The 26,245-nt window shown below is 48.6% G+C and overlaps 2 protein-coding genes and 1 pseudogene across 3 annotated transcripts in view; 1 reads left to right on the forward strand and 2 right to left on the reverse strand.

Moving 5' to 3' along the window:
• The window catches only part of LOC125465087 (3-hydroxyisobutyrate dehydrogenase, mitochondrial-like), a 135,244-nt gene extending 133,935 nt beyond the window's left edge, over window positions 1-1,309 (reverse strand). The window contains exon 1 of one of the 2 annotated variants that reach the window (XM_048558208.1): window positions 1,193-1,309. In XM_048558208.1, coding sequence (XP_048414165.1) covers window positions 1,193-1,262 — 70 coding nt within the window. In that variant the 5' untranslated portion in view covers window positions 1,263-1,309. The remainder of the gene's footprint in view (window positions 1-1,192) is intronic. The other variant, XM_048558217.2, reaches the window with a different exon arrangement.
• Window positions 1,310-1,465: 156 nt separating this feature from the next.
• The window catches only part of tax1bp1b (Tax1 (human T-cell leukemia virus type I) binding protein 1b), a 130,792-nt gene continuing 106,012 nt past the window's right edge, over window positions 1,466-26,245 (forward strand). Inside the window, exon 1 of the mRNA XM_048557898.2 lies at window positions 1,466-1,719. The gene's annotated coding sequence lies outside the window, so the exon portion shown is untranslated. The remainder of the gene's footprint in view (window positions 1,720-26,245) is intronic.
• Window positions 12,520-13,379, reverse strand: LOC125460690 (UDP-glucose 6-dehydrogenase-like; annotated as a pseudogene).

Genomic DNA, 26,245 nt, shown 5'->3' on the forward strand with positions numbered 1-26,245 from the left:
CAAAGTTTTCAATACTAAAACTCCTAACCATACCCCAAGCACCACAGGCTCCCGATTACAACCCAAACAGCTAGAAAAGGTCACATGTGGACATAACCAGGTTTAAGGCAGGATTTTTTTTTTTTAAAAAGTAAAGCCATTATCATGCATAGAACATAGAAAGCCCCCCCACCCCCCAAAATATTTAGTTTAAAAATCACAGCTATTCTGCAAATTTATCAAAATCATGGATAAAAACTCATTTTTAATACTAGCACAGCAACAAAAGGCAGGAAGTTCTAAAACATCAGGATACTCCAACTGAAGATACCTCTAAATTGCAGGAAGCAAAAGAAAGCTAAAAAGACCAAAGTGTGGGAGCAGAGGTACACCTGGAATTGGTTAAAACAGCAGAAACAGGACCTTGACAATGAGGTAAAATACAAATGAATTGAACTTGTCAGCATTAAGGTGCAGGATTGGGAAAGGAGTTAAAACAAAACTGTCTTCCATCACCCTTTATTAATATTAGTCTCATCAAGCACACCATTAATGTCCTTGGCCAAGATGTTGGAGAACTACAAGCATCTGTTTGCTGCATTAGGAGTAAATTGCAGCACTGTCAATTCTGCAGTCATTTGTTTAATAATGCCAAATGTACTCTGAAAATTTGTCAAATTCAAACGTCCCAACAAGCCTAATACAATTCTATATTTGAAAAACTCCAAGCATGTTTCACAACTGAATTCTATTTTCAACATGCAAGATGATACAAATTCCACCCAGACCAAACACCTGATGCCAAATGTTACACTTAGAAGTGTTATATAGTTTTGGAAGGCTTTTTTAAAAATCTGTTGTACAAACGTCACTAGTTATCTTGCAAACGGATGAACAACACCAAAGAAAAATCAACTAGTGTACAACAATCCACATGTATGAGTTAAGATATGAGAGAAAAACTTCGGAGCCCGCCCTTTCAACTTCTACTAAAGTGAGTTAAAACCGTCGGAGTGTTACTATACAGATGACAATTGGGGTGGGCTAAGGGAGAGAAAAAAAACAGAAACATATTTTAAGTTATTGCAGCTTCCACTCTGGCTCCTAAAGGAACGTTGTCCGACAGGTCCTTGTAAAGCCTTCACGCTCAGCATCGACATTTCCACGAATGCAAACCAAAAAAGTGCACAAAAAAACAAGCAAGAAGCCTTACCAATACAGTGCCGAATATAGTTAGTATACTTGAGGGACAAGTTGCTTGACCTCCTTATAACGGCCGCCATACTTATGTTCTCTGGCCGACCTCTAGTTGCTGTGATTGCCAGGCTGAGCAGCCTATCACCGGGTAGAGAGAAGTGGGCGTGACAGAGCCCGCGCCAATGCATAAGCTGCAGGCGATGACGCAAGCGCTAACCAATCAATAACATCTGGCACCGGGACATCCCTGGAATGAGCAGCTGAAGCTCGTAGCACTTCGGCATTGCTGCTTTCTTACTCCTAGTTAAACTCGGTCCCCGAGCTCCCATCTGTTTACCACATTTGTGTCTGCCAGAGCGATATTATTCAGCACGGGATGGAGATTTCTTCCGATTTGTGAAAAAGGACGTGATTTGAAACCTCAAGTTTATAATTCGTGCCCTGATTACAGCTTCACTGCTACAAGAACCGGACAATAATCCGTCCATTCACATTTTTAAATGTTGCTTCAAGAGTGATGCTTTGCATAGCAAATCCATCCAGGTGATTTGTTTCAATTCGTTCGCATGCACTTGAAATACTTATTGTAAAATCTTCTATGATCTTACTTGATAGTGTTCGCAGCAAGTCAACCAATTGTTCTTAAGCTTTGATTAGGCAGTTTTTTTTGTTTCCTACTGTTAACAATAAAATGTAAATTTCTTTCAACCTTTGTGGGAGGCTAGGGAGGAAATTGTGGGGCCCCCACCGGAGATATTTGCATCGTCGACTGCCACGGAAGAAGTGCCTGAAGGTTGGAAGGTGCCTAATGTTGTACCATTATGTAGAGAAATGTCTGGGAACTACAGACGGGTGAGCCTGACGTTGTTAGAGGGGATTCTGAGAGACAGATCTGCAGACATTTGAGGAGGCAAGGACTCATTTGGGATAGTCAGCATAGCTTTGTGCGTGGGAAATCGTGACAATCGTGACTCATGAATTTGAAGAGGTGACCGAGTAAGTAGATAAGGCTATTGAGGTAGATGTCTACATGGCCTTTAGCAAGGTACCACATAATGGGTTGTTGAGTAAGGTTAAATTTCACAGGATCCAGAGAGAGCTAGCCAACCAGATACAAAATTGGCGTGATGGGAGAAGACAAAGGTTGGTGGTAGGGGGTTGATTTTCAAGCGAGATGCATGTGAACAGCAGTGTTGGATTGGATAAATGATTTGGATGGGAATTTAGGAAGCATGGTTAGTAAGTTTGCTGATGACACCAAGATCGGTGATTATAGTGGACAGTGAAGGTTGTCTGGGAATACAGCAAGATCTTGATCAACTGGGAAAGTAGGCTGAAGAATGGTAGATAAAGTTTAATTGCATTTTAGTAGTTCAAACCAGGGCAGGACTCACACAGTCACCGGTAGGGCCCCGGGGTGTGTCATTAGAACAAACATCCCAGGGTAAAGGTTCGTAGCTCTTTGAAAGTCGAATTACAGGTAGACAGGATGGTGAAGGCAGCTTTTGGCATGCTTGCTTTCATCAGTCAGAGCAGTATAGGAATTGGGAAATCTTGTTGCAGCTGTACAAGATGTTGGTAAGGCTACATGTGGAGTACTACAAGCAGTTCTGGTTGTCCTACTATAGAAAGGATATTATTAAACTAGAAAGAGTACAGAAAAGATCTACTAGGATGCTACCTGAACTGGAAGGTGTAAGGAGAGGCTGGATAAGCTGAGAGTTTTATCCCTGGAATGCCCAGAAGTCTATTAAATTATGAGCGGCATAGTTAAGGTAGAGACCCAACAGTTTTTCCCTAAGGTAGGGGAGTCTAAAACTAGAGGGCCTAGTTTTAAAGTGAGAGGAGAGAGAGCTACAAAAGAGTCCAGAGAGCTAATTTTTTTTTACACCAAGGATACTGTGAGTCTGGATTGGGCTGCCTTCTGAGGAGGGGTCACTGGACCTGAAATATTAACACTGATTTTTTCTTCACAGCTGCTGCCAGACCTGCTGAACATTTCCTTCAACTTCTGTTTTCTGTTCTATGACTCTGTAACCTTGTTTGATCGTTAAATTGCAATGCACGAGAAATACAGTGGACATCCATGTACTTTCTCTTTCTTTTTAAATAATGAATGACAGATCTTGAAATCATTACTAGTGCAATGAAACTAATATTTATTGATTTGTAATATTTTAGACAAAAGCAAGAAGAACACAAATGAAGTAATGCTACAATATTTGCATTGTATACTCTTAACAGCAGTGGAATAGGTCATTACCCTAGCAGGTCCTTGCTGCTATGTATGCAACACATAAGCTTCCATCGACATGTCTTTCTTTAATCATGTCAATATATCCTTCTAGTCATAAGTCATATTGTGTAAAAGGGCTGTTGCACGGCAGTGGTATTGTTCACCCTTTGTGTCACACAGTCTGGGTTCTACAGGTATCTGAACAGGTTGATTTAAAATATCTACAGTTATGACAGCACAGAAGAAAGTCAACGACCTGTTTAGTCCATGCCAACAGTCTTCACTGCAATTGAGTCACTTTCATTTCCCTGTTCTATCTTACAGCCTTGCAAATTTATATTTCAGTTTAATTTTTAAAGCATTTCTTTCTTCCTCAAAAGCAGGAAAAATCCGACCTGGCCAATACTGCCCCATCAGTCTACTTGATGTCACCAACAGTGCTTTCAAGCAGCCTCTCCCCACTTGGGGTTCCCCCAGGGCTGCTCAGCTCCAGACCTCAGTACAGCCTTGATTCAAATACAGACAAAAGAGCTGAATTTCAGACATGATGTGAGAATGACAGCCCTTGACATTGAGGCCATTGTGGCCAAGAAGCCCTACCAAAACTGAAATCAATGGGAATCCGAGGAAAAAGTCAGCACTGATTGAAGTCATTTCTAGTGCATAGGAAGATGATTGTGGTTGTTGGTGTGTTATCCCAGCGCCAGGACATTTCTGCAGGAGTTCCTCAGGGTAGTGTGCTACAGGCAAAATCTTCAGCCACTTCATCAATGACCTTCCCTAATGTAAGGACATAAGGTCATAAGCTCATAAACAGGGATGATTCACTGATGATGGCACAATGTTCAGCACCGTTTGTAACTCCTCAAAGTGAAGCAGTCCATGTCCAAATGCAGCAAGACCTGAAGAATATCCAGGCTTGAGCTGATAAGTAGCAATCAACATTTGCGGCACACAAATGCCAGGCAATGATCATCTTCAGTGAGAGACATTTAACCACCGCCCCATGAAATTCAATGGCATTACCATCCCTGAATCCTTTATATCAATATCCAGGGAATTGACTAGAACTGAACTGGACTCGCCATATAAATACTGTGTAGGTCAGAGACAAGAAACACTGTAGCAACTAAGTCAGCTCTTGACAGAACTTGGCTACAGTTGGTGCTTGACAATTCTGCCTTGTTGTGTATCTTGAAGACTTATTGGGTAAGCATCCTCCAAGACAATAGATGAATGGACACCATGCAACAATCACTAGACAGGAATGCTCCTCCCATTTGGTGAAAACTTAAGCGGTGAAGGACATTCAGCCCTTGATCTTCAGGTAAGCATCCTCCAAGGTGGCCTTCGAGATACACAACTATGCAGAATTGCCAAGCAGAAACTGATAGCCAAGTTCTATACCCATGAAGATGGCCTCACCCGTGATCTTGGGTTCATATTGTGCTACCTGTGACCCCACCACATGGTACTATATCTATACAATCTTCCCTCCTGTCTTGTTTTGTCACCATCACCTGGACAAATTGTTATGATCTCTCTACCTTAATTAGTTTGTACAGTTTTATTATTTGGCACTTCACTCACACCATTTGTGTAGTCTTTGATCTCTGTCTGCCATTAAATTCTGTGTCTGTGTTTCTTTCTCACTTGACCTGAAAAAGACACTACACTCTGAAAGTTTGAGATTTCAAATAAACCTGTTGTCTATAACCTGGTGTCATGTTACTTCTAACCTTGAACACATTTGACCCAGCCTCAACAGGCCTCTGACAAAAAGAATTTCACAGATTCACAATCCTTGAAGAAGAAATTCCTCCTCATTTCTTTTTAAATGTTCTCTTTATGTAATCTGAGATTAATCTCAATAATCTCATAATCCGAGTTTATGCACTTTGCTACTGGACTGTTCCAGAAGGGAAATAACCTTTCGGCATCTTTATACACAGTTTGGATCGTCTAATTACCAATGTTACTGCACATTACACACACATAACTGACGGACCGAACACACTGTTCTCATTAAGGGTCGCTGAACCCAAAACGTTAATTCTGATTTCTCTCCACAGATTCTGCCAGACCTCCAGTGAGTCATACAACACAAAAGCAGACCCTTCATTCCAACTTGTCCAGGCCAACCAGATATCCTTAACTGATCTAGACCCATTTCCCAGCATTTGGCTCATATCCCTCTAATTCCTTCTATTCATGTACCCATCCAAATGCCTTTTAAATGTTATAATAATATCCACTTCCACTATCTCCTCTGGAAGCATGTTCAAGACATGCACCACCCTCTGGGAGAAACTGTTGTTCCTAGGTCCCTTTTAAATCTTTCCCATCTCACATTAAACCTATGTCCTCCAATTTTGGACTCCCCTAGCCTGGGGGAAAAGACCTGGCTGGCATTCCAGAGAAAAACCCAGTTTATTCAGCCTCTCCCTATAGCTCAAACCCTCCAAACCCCGCAACATCCTTGTAAACATTACTGAACTCTTTCAAGTTTAACATTTTTCCAACAAGGACACCAGAATCGAATGCAGTATTCTAAATGTAATCTCACCAATTTCTTGTACAGCCGTAACATGACATCCCGACTCCTATATTCAATCCGCTGATCAATGAAGGCCAGAATGCCAAGCATCTTCTTCATCACCCTGTCTATCTGTGACTCACTTTCAAGGAATTATGAACTTGCACCCCTAGGTCTATTTGTTTGGCAACATTCCCTAGAGTGCGACCATCAGCAGCGGTTAATGAAGAGCGCTGTCAGAGATTACAGCAGAATATAGATAGATTGGAGAGTTGGGCAGATAAATGGCAGATGGAGTTCAATCTGGGCAGATGCGAGGTGATGCATTTTGGAAGATCTAATTCAAGAGCAAATTATACAGTAAATAGAAAAGTCCTCGGGAAAATTGATGTACAGAGAGATCTGGGTGTTCAGGTCCATTGTTCCCTGAAGGTGGCAATGCAGGTCAATAGAGTGGTCAAGAAGGCATACGGCATGCTTTCCTACATTGGACGGGGTATTGAGTACAAGAGTTGGCGGGTCATGTTCCAGTTGTATAAGACTTTGGTTCAGCCACAGTTAGAGTACTGCGTACAGTTCTGGTCGCCACATTACCAAAAGGATGTGGACGCTTTGGAGAGGGTGCAGAGGAGATTCGCCAGGATGTTGCCTGGTATGGAGGGCACTAGCTATGAAGAAAGGTTGAGGAGATTAGGATTATTTTCATTAGAAAGATGGAGATTGAGGGGGGGACCTGATTTGAGGTCTACAAAATCATGACGAGTATAGACAAGTTGGATAGCAAGAAGCTTTTTCCCCAGAGTGGGGGACTCAATTATTAGGGGTCATGAGTTCGAAATGAGAGGAGGAATGTATATGGGAGATACGCGTAGAAAGTTCTTTACGCAGAGGGTGGTGGGTGCCTGGAACACGTTGCCAGCAGAGGTGGTAGACACTGACATGGTAGTGTCCTTTAAGATGTATCTGGACAGGTTCATGGATGGGCAGGGAGCAAAGGGATACAGACCCTTAGAAAATAGATGACAGGTTTAGACAGAGGATCTCAATTAGCGCAGGCTTGGAGGGCCGAAGGGCCTGTTCCTGTGCTGTAATTTTCTTTGTTCTTTGTTCTCTTTATCAACTGTATAAGTCCTGCTCTGGCTTGCCTTACCAAAATACAACACCTCACATCTATCTAAATTAAATTTCATCTGCCACTCCCTGTCCCATCTCGTCAAGGCTCCATTGTACTCGGAGATAATCTTCACTGTCCACTAATTTTAGTGTCATCTGCAAAATTACTAACTATACTTCCTATATTCACATCCAAATCACTTATATAAATGATGAAAAGCACTGCACGCAGCACCAAATTGTTCCAACACACCACTGGTCTGGTCCAAGTCTGGACCTGCTGAATTTTTCCAGCAATTTCTGTTCATGTGACTGAACACACTATACTGACTCCAGTATATGTGATATACTGACATGTGACTGAAAAGGTCAATTCTCAATCCAACCATCTTTTAGGACACAGGATGGATGTCCAACAATGCAGTGGGATCCAGGCTACAGAACTTGTTTACTTTTTATTTTCCTTCTTTGATGCTGTTCTACCTCAATATTAAGATGTTTGATGAATCTTGTTGGATATGGTGTCACCATTTTGAATGTTTGATAGCAGACTCTTCCCAGGCATTAATGTTACTGCTGTGGTATTTCATTGGAGAGTCCCAGAGTGTCTTTGAAAACTTTTTGTTGTCCTATCCTGGAAGGCTGGCTATTTAAGAATTGAGAAAACGACCTGGTGGCAGAAACAACTTGCAGTCATCTGTACAGAATACAGTCCATTGTACATATTTTGCAGAAGCTTTCCCTGAATGATGCAGAACATTTGTTCAACAGTCTTTTCATTGAATTCGCCAAATGTGTCTGAGGAAATCATAATCATAGTGTAAATCTGGACCCCCACCAGGGTCTCTCTCGATCCCGCAATCGGTCAATGAACACTCGCAGTCTGTCTGGCTCCTTAAAACTTTTTGCTTTTTATTTTCTTCAATCAGCCGGGTACAGATCATCCAGAATCACAGAAGTTGAGCACTTCCGTACTTCTCGGAGGAGCTGCACATCATAGGTTAGAACATAGAACATAGAACAGTACAGCACAGAACAGGCCCTTCAGCCCACAATGTTGTGCCGACCATTGATCCTCATGTATGCACCCTCAAATTTCTATGACCGTATGCATGTCCAGCAGTCTCTTAAATGACCCCAATGACCTTGCTTCCACAACTGCTGCTGGCAACGCATTCCATGCTCTCACAACTCTCTGTGTAAAGAACCCGCCTCTGACATCCCCTCTATACTTTCCTCCAACCAGCTTAAAACTATGACCCCTCGTGCTAGCCTTTTCTGCCCTGGGAAATAGTCTCCGGCTATCAACTCTATCTATGCCTCTCATTATCTTGTATACCTCAATTAGGTCCTCTCTCCTCCTCCTTTTCTCCAATGAAATGAGACCGAGCTCAGTCAACCTCTCTTCATAAGATAAGCCCTCCAGTTCAGGCAGCATCCTGGTAAACCTCCTCTGAACCCTCTCCAAAGCATCCACATCTTTCCTATAATAGGGCGACCTGAACTGGACGCAGTATTCCAAGTGCGGTCTAACCAAAGTTTAATAGAACTGCAACAAGATCTCACGACTCTTAAACTCAATCCCCCTGTTAATGAAAGCCAAAACACCATATGCTTTCTTAACAACCCTGTCCACTTGGGTGGCCATTTTAAGGGATCTATGTATCTGCACACCAAGATCCCTCTGTTCCTCCACACTGCCAAGAATCCTATCCTTAATCCTGTACTCAGCTTTCAAATTCGACCTTCCAAAATGCATCACCTCGCATTTATCCAGGTTGAACTCCATCTGCCACCTCTCAGCCCATCTCTGCATCCTGTCAGTCCCGCTGCAGCCTATAACAGCCCTCTATACTGTCAACAACACCTCCGACCTTTGTGTCGTCTGCAAACTTGCTGACCCATCCTTCAAACCCCTCATCCAAGTCATTAATAAAAATTACAAACAGTAGAGGCCCAAGGACAGAGGCCTGTGGAACCCCACTCACCACTGACTTCCAGGCAGAATATTTTCCCTCTACTACCACTCGCTGTCTTCTGTTGGCCAGCCAGTTCTGTATCCAGGCAGCTAAGTTCCCCTGTATCCCATTCCTCCTGACCTTCTGAATGAGCCTACCATGGGGAACCTTATCAAATGCCTTACTGAAGTCCATATACACCACATCCACAGCTCGACCCTCATCAACTTTTCTAGTCACATCCTCAAAGAACTTGATAAGGTTTGTGAGGCATGACCTGCCCCTCACAAAGCCGTGTTGACTGCATTTGATCAAGCCATGCTCTTCCAGATGGTCATAAATCCTATCCCTCAGAATCCTTTCTAACACCTTGCAGACGACAGACGTGAGACTTACTGGTCTGTAATTGCCGGGGATTTCCCTATTTCCTTTCTTGAAGAGAGGAGTTACATTTGCCTCTCTCCAGTCCTCAGGTACGACTCCAGTGGAGAGCGAGGATGCAAAGATCTTCGCAAGTGGCGAAGCAATTGCATTTCTCGCTTCCCAAAGCAGCCGAGGACAAATCTGGTCCGGGCCTGGAGACTTGTCAATCTTAATGTTTGACAAAATTTTCAGCACATCAGCTTCCTCTATCTCTATCAATTCCAGCATGCACACCTGCTCTTCAAAGGTTTCATTCACTACAAAGTTCATTTCTTTCGTAAAGACAGAAGCAAAAAACTCATTTAGGGCTTCCCCTACCTCCTCAGACTCCACGCACAAGTTCCCTATGCTATCCCTGATCGGCCCTACTCTTTCTTTGATCATTCTCTTATTCCTCACATAAGTGTAAAATGCCTTTGTGTTTTCCCTAATTCGTTCTGCCAAGCCTTTCTCGTGCCCCCTCCTGGCTCTCCTCAGACCATTTTTGAGCTCCTTCCTTGCCTGCGTGTAATCCTCTCTAGCTGAACTTGACCCTAGCTTCCTCCACCTTATGTAAGCTACCTTCTTCCTTTTCACAAGAAGCTCCACCGCTCTCATCATCCAAGGTTCCTTTATCTTACCCCTTCTTGCCTGTCTCAGAGGGACATATTTACTCATCACTCGCAACAACTGTTCCTTAAACAGTCTCCACATGTCTATAGTTCCCTTACCATGGAACAATTGCTCCCAGTCCATGCTTCCTAACTCATGTCTAATCGCGTCATAGTTTCCTCTTCCCCAATTAAATATCTTCCCATTTTGCCTAATCCTCTCCTTCTCCATAGCTATGTAGAATGTGAGGCAGTTATGGTCACTATCACCAAAATGCTCTCCCACCACAAGATCTGTTATCTGCCCTGGCTCATTTCCGAGCACCAAGTCTAGAATGGCCTCTCCCCTTGTCGGCCTGTCAACGTACTGCTTTAGGAAACCCTCCTGAACACACCTTACAAAAACAGCTCGTTAATACAAAGACATTTCATACTTTTCTTAAAGCAGAATACATGGCGTGATCACATAGTGTTTTCAATGCATTTCCAATCAATACATGATGTTGCCTCATTGACAGTTACCTAATCCAATAGTATTAACTGGTGAACAACTTATATCACAATGCCTAGGTTACTGAATTGTCCCACCATATAGCGCCATAACAGTTGCTACTGAAGGTCAGCTAAAATGGTTTGTACTGCATTATCTTATCATTTCAACATTATTTATGCTGCAGCCCTAGCAGAATGCGAAGTTCCCAGGCTAAAAGAGCAGATCTAGCAGAATTCACAGTTCCCAGGCTAGAAGACATTTTTTTGCCAACTTGCACAGCAGCCATTTTGTGCCTGCACCCAAATTACAGACTCACAATAAACCCCTACAGTGTGGAAACAGACCCTTTAGCCCCACGAGTCCACACCGACCCTCAGAGCATCCCACCCAGACATATTCCCCGCTACAACCCACCTAATCTACACATCCCTATATGATACTTATGCACAGTCCAATTAGGTCTCACTGTAGTACTGAAGTGGGGTGGTGGCAACTGCTTTGCTCACGAGGATCTTTTGTTGACTTGTGTAGGTCACTGTTGTCAAACACTCAATGTTGTGGCTCATAGAAGGCTGAGATGACACAGCTGATCCATTGTTGGATCTACTTTCTGATGGTGGCTTTTTGAGAGACTTGGCTGTCAAGCAGCGTTCAATCTAATTTTCTTACTCACTGCATGGACGTCCGAGGCTCATGTGTGTCAGCGACATCAAGAACTGTAGTCAACTCAGAGAAAATGTTGATGCTGATTTATAGTGCTCAATATATTCCTGAACTTCTCCAATATAGTCATACAAAGCAGGATGAGGGCATTGCTGGCTAGGTCAGTATTTATTGCTCATCCTTAATTTACAGAGGTCAGATTAAGAATGAACTATATTGCTGTGCGTCTGGAGTCACATAAAGGTCAGACCATGTAAGGACACCAGTTTCCTTCCCCAAAGGGCATTAGCGAACCAGGTGGGTTTTTCCCAACAATTGAAAAGAAAATAAAAGAACATGCCCCCATGTACATCAACAGAAATGAGGTTGAGAGGGTGAAGAGCAACAAATTCCTCAGAGTGATGATAATCGACAACCTGTCCTGGACTTCGCATGTAAATGCGACAGTCAAGAAGGCACAACAATGCGTCTTCTTCCTCAGGCAGCTCAGGAATTTGGCTTGTCTGTAAGGTACCTCATTAACTTCTACAGAAGCACCATTGAAAGCATACTATTCGGGTGCATAATGGCCTGGTATGGCAACTGCTTTACCCACGACCATAAGAAACGATGGAAGGTTGTGTGCACAGCCCAGACCATCACAGAAGCCAACCTTCCATCCATGGACTCTATTTACATGGCTCATTGCCATGGAAAGACAGCCAACATCGTCGAAGACCTATTGCACCATGGCAATGACCTCCTACAACCTCTTCCATCAGGCAGAAGATACAGGAGCCTGACCACACGCACAAGCAGGTTCAGGAACAGCTCCTTTCCGGCAGTCAGACTGTTGAATGGACTCTATTCTCAAATAATGTATGATGTGGAGATGCCGGTATTGGACTGGGCTGGACAAGGTCAGAAATCACACAACACCAGGTTGTAATCCAACTGGGTTTATTTGTGTTTTCAAATGAACCTGTTGGGCTATAACCTGGTGTTGTGTGATTTCTTATCAAATAATGTAACCTGCAATGTAACCTGTATGCCTGTAAGTCTTTTTGATCTCTACATCCTTTGCTTGCTGTGATCTGCCTGTACTGCTCCTAAACCAAGCTTTTCATTGTATTTTGGTACACATGACAATAAAAATCAATTAATGGGTTCATGGTCATCACTCAACTGTTAATTCCAGATTTTTACTGAATCCACCATCGGCCAAGGCAGGATTTGAACCCAAGTCCCCAGACTTCTGGATTAATCATCCAGTGATGATATCACAATGCCATCACCTTATGGGCACCTTCTTTTTCCTTCGGCATGGGAAAAAGATGCTTCTTGGAGCATTATCAGACAAAATTTAACAACAGAATTTGAATTGGAAATGAGCGCGCCAGTTTGGAAAGTTCTGACAACCATGAGATGATTTTGTCTTTCAGTACCAAATACTCATACACAGCACAGAGTAATCAAATTGTCTCCTTACCCTCTGGTGTTTCATCTCCACCAGTTGACACTCGATCTGGGTTTTTCAGATTGTTAATAACCGTGTCTCCAGCCAGGAATTCTGGGCTTGTTAGCACCTACATTGCAAATAAGACAGTAGTCAGGTTATTTCTAAAATGTGCTATAGTCAGTGGGCTGAAAAGTAAATGCCAGACTGAAGACCAATTGCTATTTTTTTCATTTCTGCTTCATGTAGTAAAAATATACATCTGCAATTTAAACACTTGTCTTTTTCTATATGTAGTGCTGGGAAGAAATTGCCTCCCACCATTAGTTAATTTTCTGAGGAATGGTCCAGACCCAAAACGCCAGCTTTCCTGCTCCTCTGATGCTGCCTGGCCTGCTGTGTTCACCCAGCTCCACACCTTGTTATCTCAGATTCAGAATCGGCATTTCTACTATCTCTGAGTTAATTGTATGCCGTTACCCAGTGTTAAACACACTATAAAGTTCCATCTGGTACAAATCAGCACAATGCTTATTGAGTTGATATACTATCCATGAGAGCAATGCTTGAATTCACCTGCAGGGACGGGTTTGGCTTTGTGTTTGAATGGAATATCCTGTGAATGCTTTTGGCAGCTTGCACTGGCATGGTGCTCTTTGTAACTATCTTGTGTCCATTTGAGACTGCGACTATTCTCCGAGCACAGGATTCAGTGTATCTCAGGTTTGCAGCTTGACTTTTACCCATTCCGTACATTTTAGTGGGTATGTTCACCTAGTACAAACTAAACAGAGGATGTGTGGCCATGGCCTTTCCTGTAATTCATAAAAGAAAAAAAACAGTTTTATTTATATTGAATTTTTCAATACTACTGGATGTCTCAAAGAGCATTGCAACATTTTTACATTGCCGTATTTGTAATGTAGGAGATGCTGCAGCCAATTCGCACTCAGCAAGCTCCCATATCACAATATGAAAATGACCGGGTCATCTATTTCCTTTGTGATGTTGATTGAGGGATATAAATATTGACCAGGACACCGGTGATGGCTCCCTGCTCTCTTTAAGGGCTGCCCTGGGATATTTTGCAGCCACTAGAGAAGAGCAAACAGTGCTTCACTCGACAGGGCACCCTAATATCAGCACCCCGAGCAATGCAACACTTGCTTGGTCTGCATGGAAGAGTCAGCCTTGACACTAACATTGAAGCCTTGGAGAGACACTTGAACCAAGAGTCTTGTGGCTCAAAGAGAAGAATGCAATCTGTCATAACTGATATTGATTTTTAAAAGTCAATATGTGCATAAGTTTTCAGTCAATTTGATTTGACTAATATGTTTCTTCTTGTTGTTAACTATTATTCAGTGTTTCTTTTTATTTGTTTATGGGATGTGGCCTTTACTGGCTTAGCCAAGCCCTAATGGTGATGGTGAGCTATCTTCCTGAATTGCTGAAGCTGTTGAAATGTATGATGACAGACAGGGCTGTCAAGGAGGAAATTCTAGAATTTTGAGCCAGTGACAGTGAAGAACCGGTGATATAGTTCCAAGATGAAATGGCATAACACTGTGATGTTCCCATGTGTCTGCTACCCTTGCTGCCACTGTACATTGTTTGTGAAGAAAGTCAAAGTTAGAGATGGTAGATGGTAGATGGCGGATGGGGTCCCAATCAAGTGGGTGTTGAAGTTCTTGACTGTTGTTCGAGCTGAATCCAACCAGGCAAGTGAAGAGTATCTAAACATTTCTGATTTGTGTCTTGGACTGACTTTGGGGAACCAGGAGGTGAGGTTCTTGCTGTAGGGTTCCTAGCCTCTGATCTGTTATTGTTGCCACAGTACTTGTGTAGCAGGTCCAGTTCAGTTTTTGATCAATGATAACCCCAAGAATGTTGATAATGGGGGATTTAGCAATAGAAATTCTATTCAGTTTCAAGAGACAATGTTAGATTGTCAGTTATTGGAAATGGTCCTGGCCTGGCACCAGTATAGCAAAAATGATACTTGCTACTTCTCAGCATAAGTCTTAAAGTTGTCTGGGTCTTGCTGCAAATAGACACAGGAGATGTGCTATTTCTGACCATTGAACTAATTTCTTCATTGTCAACATAAGTCAAAAACAACAATAATTGTTCAAATTTATAGTTTAGGAAAAACTGCACCTCTCTGGAGATGTCAACTATTTAAAAGCATGTTGAGAAACTAGCCACTAAAGGTTTCATCCAAAAAAAAGCTGCTTTCAAATTACTTTCCTAGATGACATTTACTACTCTCAGAACAATGTGGTGATCAAACAATTTTTTCCAAAATCTTTGAAAACCGAACAAACTACAAATGTTAAATCTTCCAAAACAGAAGAAACTGAAAACATCCTTTTCGGAAGTAGACAAATTGACATTTTGGTTGTAACTTTTTAAGAAAAATGGAACACTGAAACATCATAATTAAAATGGGATCAGACCATAAAAGGGAAACACAAACACACAGACATCCACAGGAGCACAAGAAAATAAAAGTGAATTGTTCCATACTGTGCTTTGAATGAAAACAGGAGGTGGCAGTGTAGAGATTATGTTTTTACACAGAGGGTGGTTTGCATGTGGAATGACCTTCCTGAGGAAGTGATGAATACAGGCACAGTTACGTTTAAACGACTTTTAAATAAGTACATGAATAGGAAAGGTTTGGAGGGATATGTGACAGGAGCAGGCAAGTAGGACTACTTTAGTTTGGGATTATGTTAGGCATGGACAAGATGGACAGAAAGGTCTGTTTCCAAGCTGTATGACTGTGAGGTAGAATATTTGACTGACTGTCTGAGGGTTGATATGTGAACTTTGTCTTGACAACATTCAAGAACAGGTTTTGGTTTGTAGAACTGAAGTCAGAAAGAGTGACTTGCAAAACTGGTATGGGGTGTAATAGAACTGCAGTCATCTGAAAATTATAGATCAAGAATGTCTCTGATGGACTGTTTAGTTTTGGTCCAGAGGCAGCTGAGGTGAAAGAGGTTAAATTACAATGAAGTCTACAAAATACCTTGCAAGAACTGTGACAAACACTACATTGGACAAACTGGCAGAAAGCTAGCCACCAGGATACATGAACATCAACTAGCCACAAAACGACATGACCTACTATCACTCGTATCCTGACATACAGATAAGGAAGGACACCACTTTGATTGGGACAACACATCCATCCTAGGACAAGCCAAACAGAGACATTCACGAGAATTCCAAGAAGCATGGCATTCCAACTGGAACTCCATCAACAAACACATTGATTTGGAGTCAATCTACCATCCCCTGAGAAAAAGAACAGGAAATGACATCACCAACCAAAGGAAACCTAACCAGATAAATAGAAAGCGGGACATAACACCAGTGCTTTGTCGGATGCTCACTGTTGATGTTACCTAGAATGGTGACAAAACATCTGGGAACAAATTGGCAAGCTCAGTGAACTAGCTGACATCCCGAACACAATAAAGACCCACTCTCTTGTGGACCGAGAGGACGAGAGTGCTGTCTTGGAGGTGAAAGGAGGACGTCGGGTTGGCTGTGCACCCTTGCGACCAGTGGATCTTAATGCTGGCTTCGGCCTAACGCTGGTTCAGGGGAGCAGCCGACCTGCAACGATGGCTGCGGCAAGTGCTCGTGCCCCAGGTCAGGGGGTCCGGAACACCATCCGTGTTTCTGTAAAGAAGGTGGATGAAGGTGCACCTGTGGACCGCACCTTCTTCGTGAAGAGGGTCCTGTTGGACTGTTGTGGGTTCGCTGCTGCGGACATTTACTGCCTGCAGGATTTCCCCGGAGGAGGTTTTTACGACGTGACCAAGCTTTGCGAGCGCTTCCTGGAGGTTTTCAAGGAGAAAGGAGGTGAGGGCCCCCTCTCTGTATTGACCGTTATCCCACTGTTTGTGATGCCAGCACAGAGGAGCCGTATGGTGACTGTACACATGTACAACCCGCATGTGCCAGCAGTTGATGTCCTGACCTTCCTCGGAAGGTATGTGAAGGTGGAAGGGGACCTAACTGACATCGTGGACCCCTTTGGCATCTGGACGAGTAAGAGGCAGGTCAAGGTGACGCTGAGGATGGGCGCAGACGGGAATGTCGCACACCCACCGTCCAGCTTCACAATCGGCGGGAGCAGGGGCTACCTGACCTATGCAGGGCAACCTAAAGTCTGCCATGCCTGTGGTAGGTCAGGTCACATGGCGGCAGACTGCAAAGCCACCATCTGCAGGAACTGCAGGGAGGAGGGACACCTTGCAAAGGATTGCCCACGAGAGAGATGCTGCAACCTTTGCGGGGAGGCGGGCCACTTCTATAGGGCATGCCCGCAGCGGGGTGCCACCTACGCCCAGGTCGCCGGCAGGGGAAATGCGGGGCCAGCCCCCCCGGAGGAGAGGAAGGCACCAGGGCCCAGCAAGGACCCCACTAATGTGCAGGAGGGCCAGGCCGTGCAGGATGGGCCCAAGGCCAGCAAAGCACCCCTGCAGGCTCCGATCCCCCCCGACAACCCGGAGCCAATGGAGGGGGCGACAGGCGACCCAGGGGAGTGGACAACAGTCCCGAAAGCGAGGAGGAAGGTGCGTCGACGGGCCCAGGAACCGCAACAATCAGGCGGGAAGAGGCAGCTACAGGGGGGCTATAAGAGCTCCTCTGACGAGGAGGATTCGGAGAGGGCCCACCCGAAGCAGAAGTTAAAGGTCTCGAGGGGGAAGGAAAGCAGCACCCTGCTTCCAGGTGATGGGAGGCGTCCTGAGGCTCACTCCGACACCCAGTCAAGTGCCGCTGGAGCACTGGAGGGCCCCCCGGAACTTCCAGGCGGGAAGGAGGAAACAGCGCGTCCCCAGCCTGACCCGGAGCCGGACCCTCCTGCCTCCGCACCCCTGACGGGGGGATGCTACCCGGAAGGCAGCACGGACGGTTTCCTGAGCCCGGAGAGCGTCCAGCAGTTAGCCCGGGCAATGGGCATGAAGGGACAGATGGAGGGGCTGGACCTTGGACTTGGGGAGGGTACTGCGGTCACTGCCCATGGGGGTACGAATTGCGAGCATTAATGTGCGCAGCGTCAAGTCAACCGCGAGATGTGTGTCCACGTTGGGCTACCTGACCACCATCAAGGTGGACCTCCTGTTTCTGCAGGAGTGCGGGATACCGCACCTCGGCAGGTACGGGAAATGGTCCGGCGCCTGGACCTGTGGGCCTTCGATCTGGTCGGGGGGTAACGACTGTCGCTCCTCGGGCCTGGCTATTCTGCTGCGGGGGCGCAACTTCACCATCTCTCAAGTTCAGGAAGTGGTGGGGGGGCGCCTCCTAGTGGCTGACATCACCTACAGGAATGCTCCCCTGAGGCTGATCAACGTGTACGCCCCAGCGGTACGGAGTGAGCGGTTGGCCGTCCTGCAGCGGCTTCCACCCCTGCTGGCTACGTCCAGGCCGGTCATCCTAGGCGGAGACTTCAACTGCATCATTGATGCAGATGGAAGATCCGGCGTGGGGACAGCGGGTGGGGGGATTCAACTGGACGTCACGTCCAGATTCCTGATGGGCACGGTGAAGGACGCCAAGCTGCTCGACGTCTTCAGCACCCCTGCAGACGGAGCGCAGCAAAGGTACACCTGGTTGCGGCCAGACGGGTCTATCCGCTCAAGGATAGACTTCCTGTTTGTGTCACGGACGTTCTCGGTCAGGTCCACCGGTGTCGAGCCGGTGTTCTTCTCTGACCACTGCCTCCTGTTGGCCGACTGTCACTTACAGGACGACCAGCCAGCTGGCAAGGGGACGTGGAAGCTCAACACGACTCTGTTGACCCCAGAGAACGTCAAGGAGCTTAAGAGGGGGTACGCCGGTTGAAGAACCGTGAAACCCCTCTTTGAGTCTCCAGGCGACTGGTGGGAGACGGTGAAGGAGAACTTCAAGAGGTTCTTTGTCCTCAAGGGTGTTCAGAAGGCAAGAGAGAGGTGGGGAAAGCTGTCGCGACTCCAGAAAAGGGTGCAGAACCTGCTCCTTCTGCAGTTGATGGGGGTCGATGTCACGGAGGACCTCCGCGAGGTGAGGGGCCAGCAAGCCTCGCTCTTCGCCGCGGAGGCCTCCAGGATAATCTTCCGGTCCAGGGTCCGCTCCGTGGAGCAGGACGAGACGTGCTCGCGTTTCTTCTTTCAAAAGGTGCACAAAGAGAGCTCTGTGCTTAGCCGGCTGAAGGAGGACGACGGCTCGGTGACGTCGTCTCGGCCCGACGTTTTGAGGATCAGCAGATCCTTCTATGCCAGACTGTACGACACGAAGCCCACGGACAGCACGGCCTCCCAGTCGTTCCTGTCGTCTATCACGGAGGTCTTAGACGACGGCACGAGGGAGTGGCTGGACCGGCCGATATCCCTGGACGAGCTGGCCAGAGCCCTCAAGTCCTTGCAGAGGAATAGGACTCCCGGAAGCAACGGCTTACCGGTAGAGCTGTATTCCGCACTGTGGGGCCTGGTCGGCCAGGACCTGCTGGAGGTGTACGATAGTGCGCTTCGGGCAGGGGAAATGTGCAAGTCCATGAGGAAGGGCATCATCACCCTCATTTACAAGAGGAAGGGGGAGAGGGAAGAAATTAAGAATTGGCGTCCCATTTCACTTTTGAACGTGGACTACAAAATCCTGGCCAAGGTCATTGCCAACCAGGTCATGTCTGTCCTGGAGTCAGTGATTCACCCTGACCAAACCTGTGCTGTGCCGGGCAGGAAGATCGCTGAGAGCCTCGCGCTCATCAGGGATACGATCGCCTACGTACAGGACAGGCGGGTGGACACCTGCCTCGTCAGCCTGGACCAGGAGAAGGCCTTCGACAGGGTCTCTCATGCTTACATGAGGGATGTCCTCTCCAAATTGGGTTTCGGGGAGGGCATCCGCAATTGGATCCGGCTGCTCTACGCTAACATCGTTAGCGCAGTCTCGATCAACGGGTGGGAATCAGACAGTTTTCCTGTTAGATCTGGAATCAGGCAGGGCTGCCCGCTCTCTCCTGCCTTGTTTGTGTGATGTGTGGAGCCCTTCGCCGCCTCCATCAGGAAGGACATGAGCCTGAAGGGCGTGACTATCCCAGGCAGCGGAGGCCTTCAGGTCAAGACCTCCCTGTACGTGGACGATGTCGCCGTCTTCTGCACCGATCGTCAGTCGGTGAGTAGGCTGTTGGACATCTGCGGCCAGTTTGAACTGGCCTCGGGTGCCAAAGTCAATAGGGGTAAGAGCGAGGTCATGTTCTTGGGGAACTGGGACGACCGCTCCTTCATCCCCTTCACCGTCAGGACAGACTACCTGAAGGTGCTGGGTGTTTGGTTTGGTGGAGCTGGGGCATGCACTAAGATTTGGGAGGAGCGTATTGCCAAATTTAAGCAGAAGCTGAGCAGGTGGACGCTCCGGTCCCTCTCCATCGCGGGTAAGAACCTGGTTGTCAGGTGCGAGGGGCTTTCGGTACTGTTGTATGTGGCGCAGACCTGGCCTATTACCTGGACCTGCGCCGCTGCGGTCACCCGGGACATCTTCCACTTCATTTGGGGGTCGAGGATGGACCGGGTCCGCAGAGACACCATGTACAAAGACCTGGGAAATGGGGGAAAGGGCGTACCGAACGCCACCCTCGCCCTGACGGCTACCTTTGTGTGTGGCTGCATCAAGCTGTGCGTAGATCCTCAGTACGCAAACACCAAGTGTCACTACTTACTGAGGTTCTACAAGTCCCCGGTGTTGCGAAGGATGGGCCTGGCCTCGTTGCCGCGGAACGCTCCGAGTAGTTGGACCGTTCCGTACCACCTGTCCTTCGTGGAGAAATTTTTGAAAGGAAACACGTTTGACCACAAGGCCGTCAGGCAGTGGTCAGCACGTAGTATCCTCAGGACCCTTCGGGAAAAGGAGAGGGTGGATTCCGTCGTGTGGTTCCCCACGCAGACTGCCAAAGTCATTTGGCAGAATGCCTCATCGCCAGAACTTTCAAACAAGCACAAGGACATTGCTTGGCTGGCGGTGAGAGGGGCTCTGCCAGTGAGATCCTTTATGCATGCCCGGAATCTCTGCACCACTGCACGCTGCTCTCGAGGTGGCTGCGGCGGGGACGAGACTGTTGATCACCTCCTTCTGGAGTGTGCCTACGTGCAGGAGGTCTGGAGGGGGATGCAGTGGTATTTGTCGAGGTTCGTCCCGAGCAGCTCCGTGACGCGGGACTCCGTGCTCTACGGGCTGTTTCCGGGGACGCACACCGAGACCAACATCAACTGCGCCTGGAGGACCATCAATGTGGTGAAAGACGCTCTTTGGTCTGCCCGCAACTTGCTGGTCTGCCAGCTGAAAGAACTGACCCCGACCGAGTGTTGTAGACTGGCGCACTCCAAGGTCCAGGGCTACGTGCTGAGGGACGCGCTAAAGCTTGGGGCAGCCGCCGCCAAGGCGCGGTGGGGAAAGACCACCATATGAGCCCCCTCGTCCAGAAAAGGGAAAAGAATCCTATCTGGTAACTGGGCCCAGCTGGCGCCTTCCCCAACTGGTCAGGGGGCCAACTGGGACTGTGCGGGGTGACGACTGCCGGGGCGGTTTCTTTGCTTTGTTTTTTTTTCTCTGTTTTGTTTTTTTTCCTTTAGTTGGTGTACGTACCCCCGGGTAACCCGGAGTGGCTTGCATGACTGGGTAGGTGTATAAATGTTTTATTTTTTGTACATTCTATGAATAAAGTATATTTTTTCAAATAAAAAAAAGTGACAAAACATCTGGGAACAAACCGGCAAGCTCAGTGAACTAGCTTACATCTCGAACACAATAAAGACCCACTCTCTTGTGGACCGAGAGGAGGAGAGTGCTGTCTTGGAGGTGAAAGGAGGACGTCGGGTTGGCTGTGCACCCTTGCGACCAGTGGATCTTAATGCTGGCTTCGGCCTAACGCTGGTTCAGGGGAGCAGCCAACCTGCAACGATGGCTGCGGCAAGTGCTCGTGCCCCAGGTCAGGGGGCCCGGAACACCATCCGTGTTTCTGTAAAGAAGGTGGATGAAGGTGCACCTGTGGACCGCACCTTCTTCATGAAGAAGGTCCTGTTGGACTGTTGTGGGTTCGCTGCTGCGGACATTTACTGCTTGCAGGATTTCCCCGGGGAAGGTTTTTACAACGTGACCTTCCTGAGTGCCAAGCTTTGCGAGCGCTTCCTGGAGATTTTCAAGGAGAAAGGAGGTGAGGGCCCCCTCTCTGTATTGACCGCTGTCCCGCTGTTTGTGATGCCAGCACAGAGGAGCCGTATGGTGGCTGTACATATGTGCAACCCGCACGTGCCAGCAGTTGATGTCCTGACCTTCCTCGGAAGGTATGTGAAGGTGGAAGGGGACCTAACTGACATCATGGACCCTTTTGGCATCTGGACGAGTAAGAGGCAGGTCAAGGTGACGCTGAGGATGGGCGCGGATGGGAATGTCGTACACCCACCGTCCAGCTTCGCAGCAGGGGCTACCTGACCTATGCAGGGCAACCTAAAGTCTACCATGCCTGTGGAAGGTCAGGTCATGTGGCGGCCGACTGCAAAGCCACCATCTGCAGGAACTGCAGGGAGGAGGGACACCTTGCAAAGGATTACCCACGAGAGAAAAGCTGCAACCTTTGCGGGGAAGCAGGCCACCTCTATAGGGCATGCCCACGGCGGGGGACCACCTATGCCCAGGTCGCCGGCAGGGGCAATGCGGGCCAGCCCCCCCGGAGGAGAGGAAGGCACCAGGGCCCAGCAAGGACCCCACTAATGTGCAGGAGGGCCAGGCCGTGCAGGAGGGCCCAGCCCCGCAGGATGGGCCAGAGGCCAGCAAAGCACCCCTCCAGGCTCCGATCCCCCCCTGACAACCTGGAGTCGATGGAGGCGGCAACAGGCGACCCAGGGAAGTGGACAACAGTCCGGAAAGCGAGGAGGAAGGTGCATCGACGGGCCCAGGAACTGCAACCATCAGGCGGGAAGAGGCAGCTACAGGGGGGCTATAAGAGCTCCTCTGACGAGGGGGATTCGGAGAGGGCCCACCCTAAGCAGAAGTTAAAGATCTCGAGGGGGAAGGAAAGCAGCACCCCGCTTCCAGGTGACGGGAGGCGTCCTGAGGCTCCCTCCGACACCCAGTCAAGTGCCGCTGGAGCACTGGAGGGCCCGCCGGAACTTCCAGGCAGGAAGGAGGAAACAGCGCATCCCCAGCCTGACCCGGAGCCGGACCCTCCTGCCTCCGCACCCCTGATGGGGGGATGCCACCTGGAAGGCAGCACGGACGGTTACCTGAGCCCGGAGAGCGTCCAGCAGTTAGCCCGGGCAATGGGCATGCAGGGACAGATGGAGGGGCTGGACCTTGGACTTGGGGAGGGTACTGTGGTCACTGCCCATGGGGGTACGAGTTGCGAGCATTAATGTGCGCAGCGTCAAGTCAACCGCAAGATGTGTATCCACGTTGGGCTACCTGGCCACCATCAAGGCGGACCTCCTGTTTCTGCAGGAGTGCGGGATACCGCACCTCGGCAGGCACGGGAAATGGTCTGGTGCCTGGACCTGTGGGCCTTCGATCTGGTCGGGGGGTAACAACTGTCACTCCTCGGGTCTGGCTATTCTGCTGCAGTGGCGCACCTTCACCATCTCTCAAGTTCAGGAGGTGGTGGGGGGGGCGCCTCCTAGTGGCTGACATCACCTATAGGAGCGCTCCCCTGAGGCTGATCAACGTGTACGCCCCAGCGGTACGGAGTGAGCGGTTGGCCGTCCTGCAGCGGCTTCCACCCCTGCTGGCTACGTCCAGGCCGGTCATCCTAGGCGGAGACTTCAACTGCATCATTGATGCAGATGGAAGATCCGGCGTGGGGACAGCGGGTGGGGGGAGTCAACTGGACGTCACGTCCAGATTCCTGATGGGCACGGTGAAGGACGCCAAGCTGCTCGACATCTTCAGCACCCCTGCAGACGGAGCGCAGCAGAAGTACACCTGGTCGCGGCCAGACAGGTCTATCCGCTCAAGGATAGACTTCCTGTTTGTGTCACGGACGTTCTCGGTCAGGTCCACCGGCGTCGAGCCAGTGTTCTTCTCTGACCACTGCCTCCTGCTGGCCGACTGTCACTTACAGGACGACCAGCCGGCCGGCAAGGGACGTGGAAGCTCAACACGACTCTGTTGACCCCAGAGAACGTCGAGGAGCATAAGAGGAAGTACGCCGGTTGGAGAACCGTGAAACCCCTCTTTGAGTCTCCAGGCGACTGGTGGGAGACGGTGAAGGAGAATATCAAGAGGTTCTTTGTCCTCAAGGGTGTTCAGAAGGCAAGAGAGAGGTGGGGAAAGCTGTCGCGACTCCAGAAAAGGGTGCAGAATCTGCTCCTTCTGCAGTTGATGGGGGTCGATGTCACGGATGACCTCCGCGAGGTGAGGGGCCAGCAAGCCTCGCTCTTCCCCGCGGAGGCCTCCCGGATAATCTTCCGGTCCAGGGTCCGCTCCATGGAGCAGGACGAGACGTGCTCGCGTTTCTTCTTTCAAAAGGTGCACAAAGAGAGCTCTGTGCTTAGCCGGCTGAAGGAGGACGACGGCTCGGTGACGTCGTCTCGGCCCGACGTTTTGAGGATCAGCAGATCCTTCTATGCCAGACTGTACGACACGAAGCCCACGGACAGCACGGCCTCCCAGTCGTTCCTGTCGTCTATCACGGAGGTCTTAGACGACGGCACGAGGGAGTGGCTGGACCGGCTGATATCCCTGGACGAGCTGACCAGAGCCCTCAAGTCCTTGCAGAGGAATAGGACTCCCGGAAGCAACGGCTTACCGGTAGAGCTGTATTCCGCTCTGTGGGGCCTGGTCGGCCAGGACCTGCTGGAGGTGTACGATAGTGCGCTTCGGGCAGGGGAAATGTGCAAGTCCATGAGGAAGGGCATCATCACCCTCATTTACAAGAGGAAGGGGGAGAGGGAAGAAATTAAGAATTGGCGTCCCATTTCACTTTTGAACGTGGACTACAAAATCCTGGCCAAGGTCATAGCCAACCGGGTCAGGTCTGTCCTGGAGTCAGTGATTCACCCTGACCAAACCTGTGCTGTGCCGGGCAGGAAGATCGCTGAGAGCCTCGCGCTCATCAGGGATACGATCGCCTACGTACAGGACAGGCGGGTGGACACCTGCCTCGTCAGCCTGGACCAGGAGAAGGCCTGCGACAGGGTCTCTCATGCGTACATGAGGGACGTCCTCTCCAAATTGGGGTTCAGGGAGGGCATCCGCAATTGGATCCGGCTGCTCTACGCCAACATCATTAGCGCAGTCTCGATCAACGGGTGGGAATCAGACAGTTTTCCTGTTAGATCTGGAATCAGGCAGGGCTGCCCGCTCTCTCCTGCCTTGTTCGTGTGCTGTGTGGAGCCCTTCGCCGCCTCCATCAGGAAGGACGTGAGCCTGAAGGGCGTGACTATCCCAGGCAGCGGGGCCCTTCAGGTCAAGACCTCCCTGTACATGGACGATGTTGCCGTCTTCTGCACCGATCGTCGGTCGGTGAGTAGACTATTGGACATCTGCGGCCAGTTTGAACTGGCCTCGGGTGCCAAAGTCAATAGTAGTAAGAGCGAGGTCATGTTCTTGGGGAACTGGGACGACCGCTCCTTCATCCCCTTCACCGTCAGGACAGACTACCTGAAGGTGCTGGGTGTTTGGTTTGGTGGAGCTGGGGTGTGCACTAAGACTTGGGAGGAGCGTATCACCAAATTGATGCAGAAGCTGGGCAGGTGGACGCTCCGGTCCCTCTCCGTCGCGGGTAAGAACCTGGTGCGAGGGGCTTTCGGTACTCTTGTATGTGGCGCAGGCCTGGCCTATTCCCTGGACCTGCGCCGCTGCAGTCACCCGGGCCATCTTCCACTTCATTTGGGGGTCGAGGATGGACCGGGTCCGCAGGGACACCATGTACAAAGGCCTGGGAAATGGGGGAAAGGGCGTACTGAACGCCACCCTCTCCCTGACGGCGACCTTTGTGTGCGGCTGCATCAAGCTGTGCGTAGATCCTCAGTACGCAAACACCAAGTGTCACTACTTACTGAGGTTCTACAAGTCTCTTGAGCTCGGTCTCTTTTCATTGGAGAAAAGGAGGAGGAGAGGGGACCTAATTGAGGTATACAAGATAATGAGAGGCATAGATAGAGTCGATAGCCAGAGACTATTTCCCAGGGCAGAAATGGCTAGCACGAGGGGTCATAGTTTTAAGCTGGTTGGTGGAAAGTATAGAGGGGATGTCAGAGGCAGGTTCTTTACGCAGAGAGTTGTGAGAGCATGGAATGCGTTGCCAGCAGCAGTTGTGGAAGCAAGGTCATTGGGGTCATTTAAGAGACTGCTGGACATGCATATGGTCACAGAAATTTGAGGGTGCATCCATGAGGATCAATGGTCGGCACAACATTGTGGGCTGAAGGGCCTGTTCTGTGCTGTACTGTTCTATGTTCTAAGTCCCCGGTGTTGCGAAGGATGGGCCTGGCCTCGTTGCCGCGGAACGCTCCGAGTAGTTGGACCGTTCCGTACCACCTGTCCTTCGTGGAGAAATTTTTGAAAGGAAACACCTTTGACCACAAGGCCGTCAGGCAGTGGTCAGCACGTAGTATCCTTGGGACCCTTCAGGA

Source organism: Stegostoma tigrinum, chromosome 2 (genome assembly GCF_030684315.1).
Source record: "Stegostoma tigrinum isolate sSteTig4 chromosome 2, sSteTig4.hap1, whole genome shotgun sequence".
Lineage (NCBI taxonomy): Eukaryota > Metazoa > Chordata > Chondrichthyes > Orectolobiformes > Stegostomatidae > Stegostoma > Stegostoma tigrinum.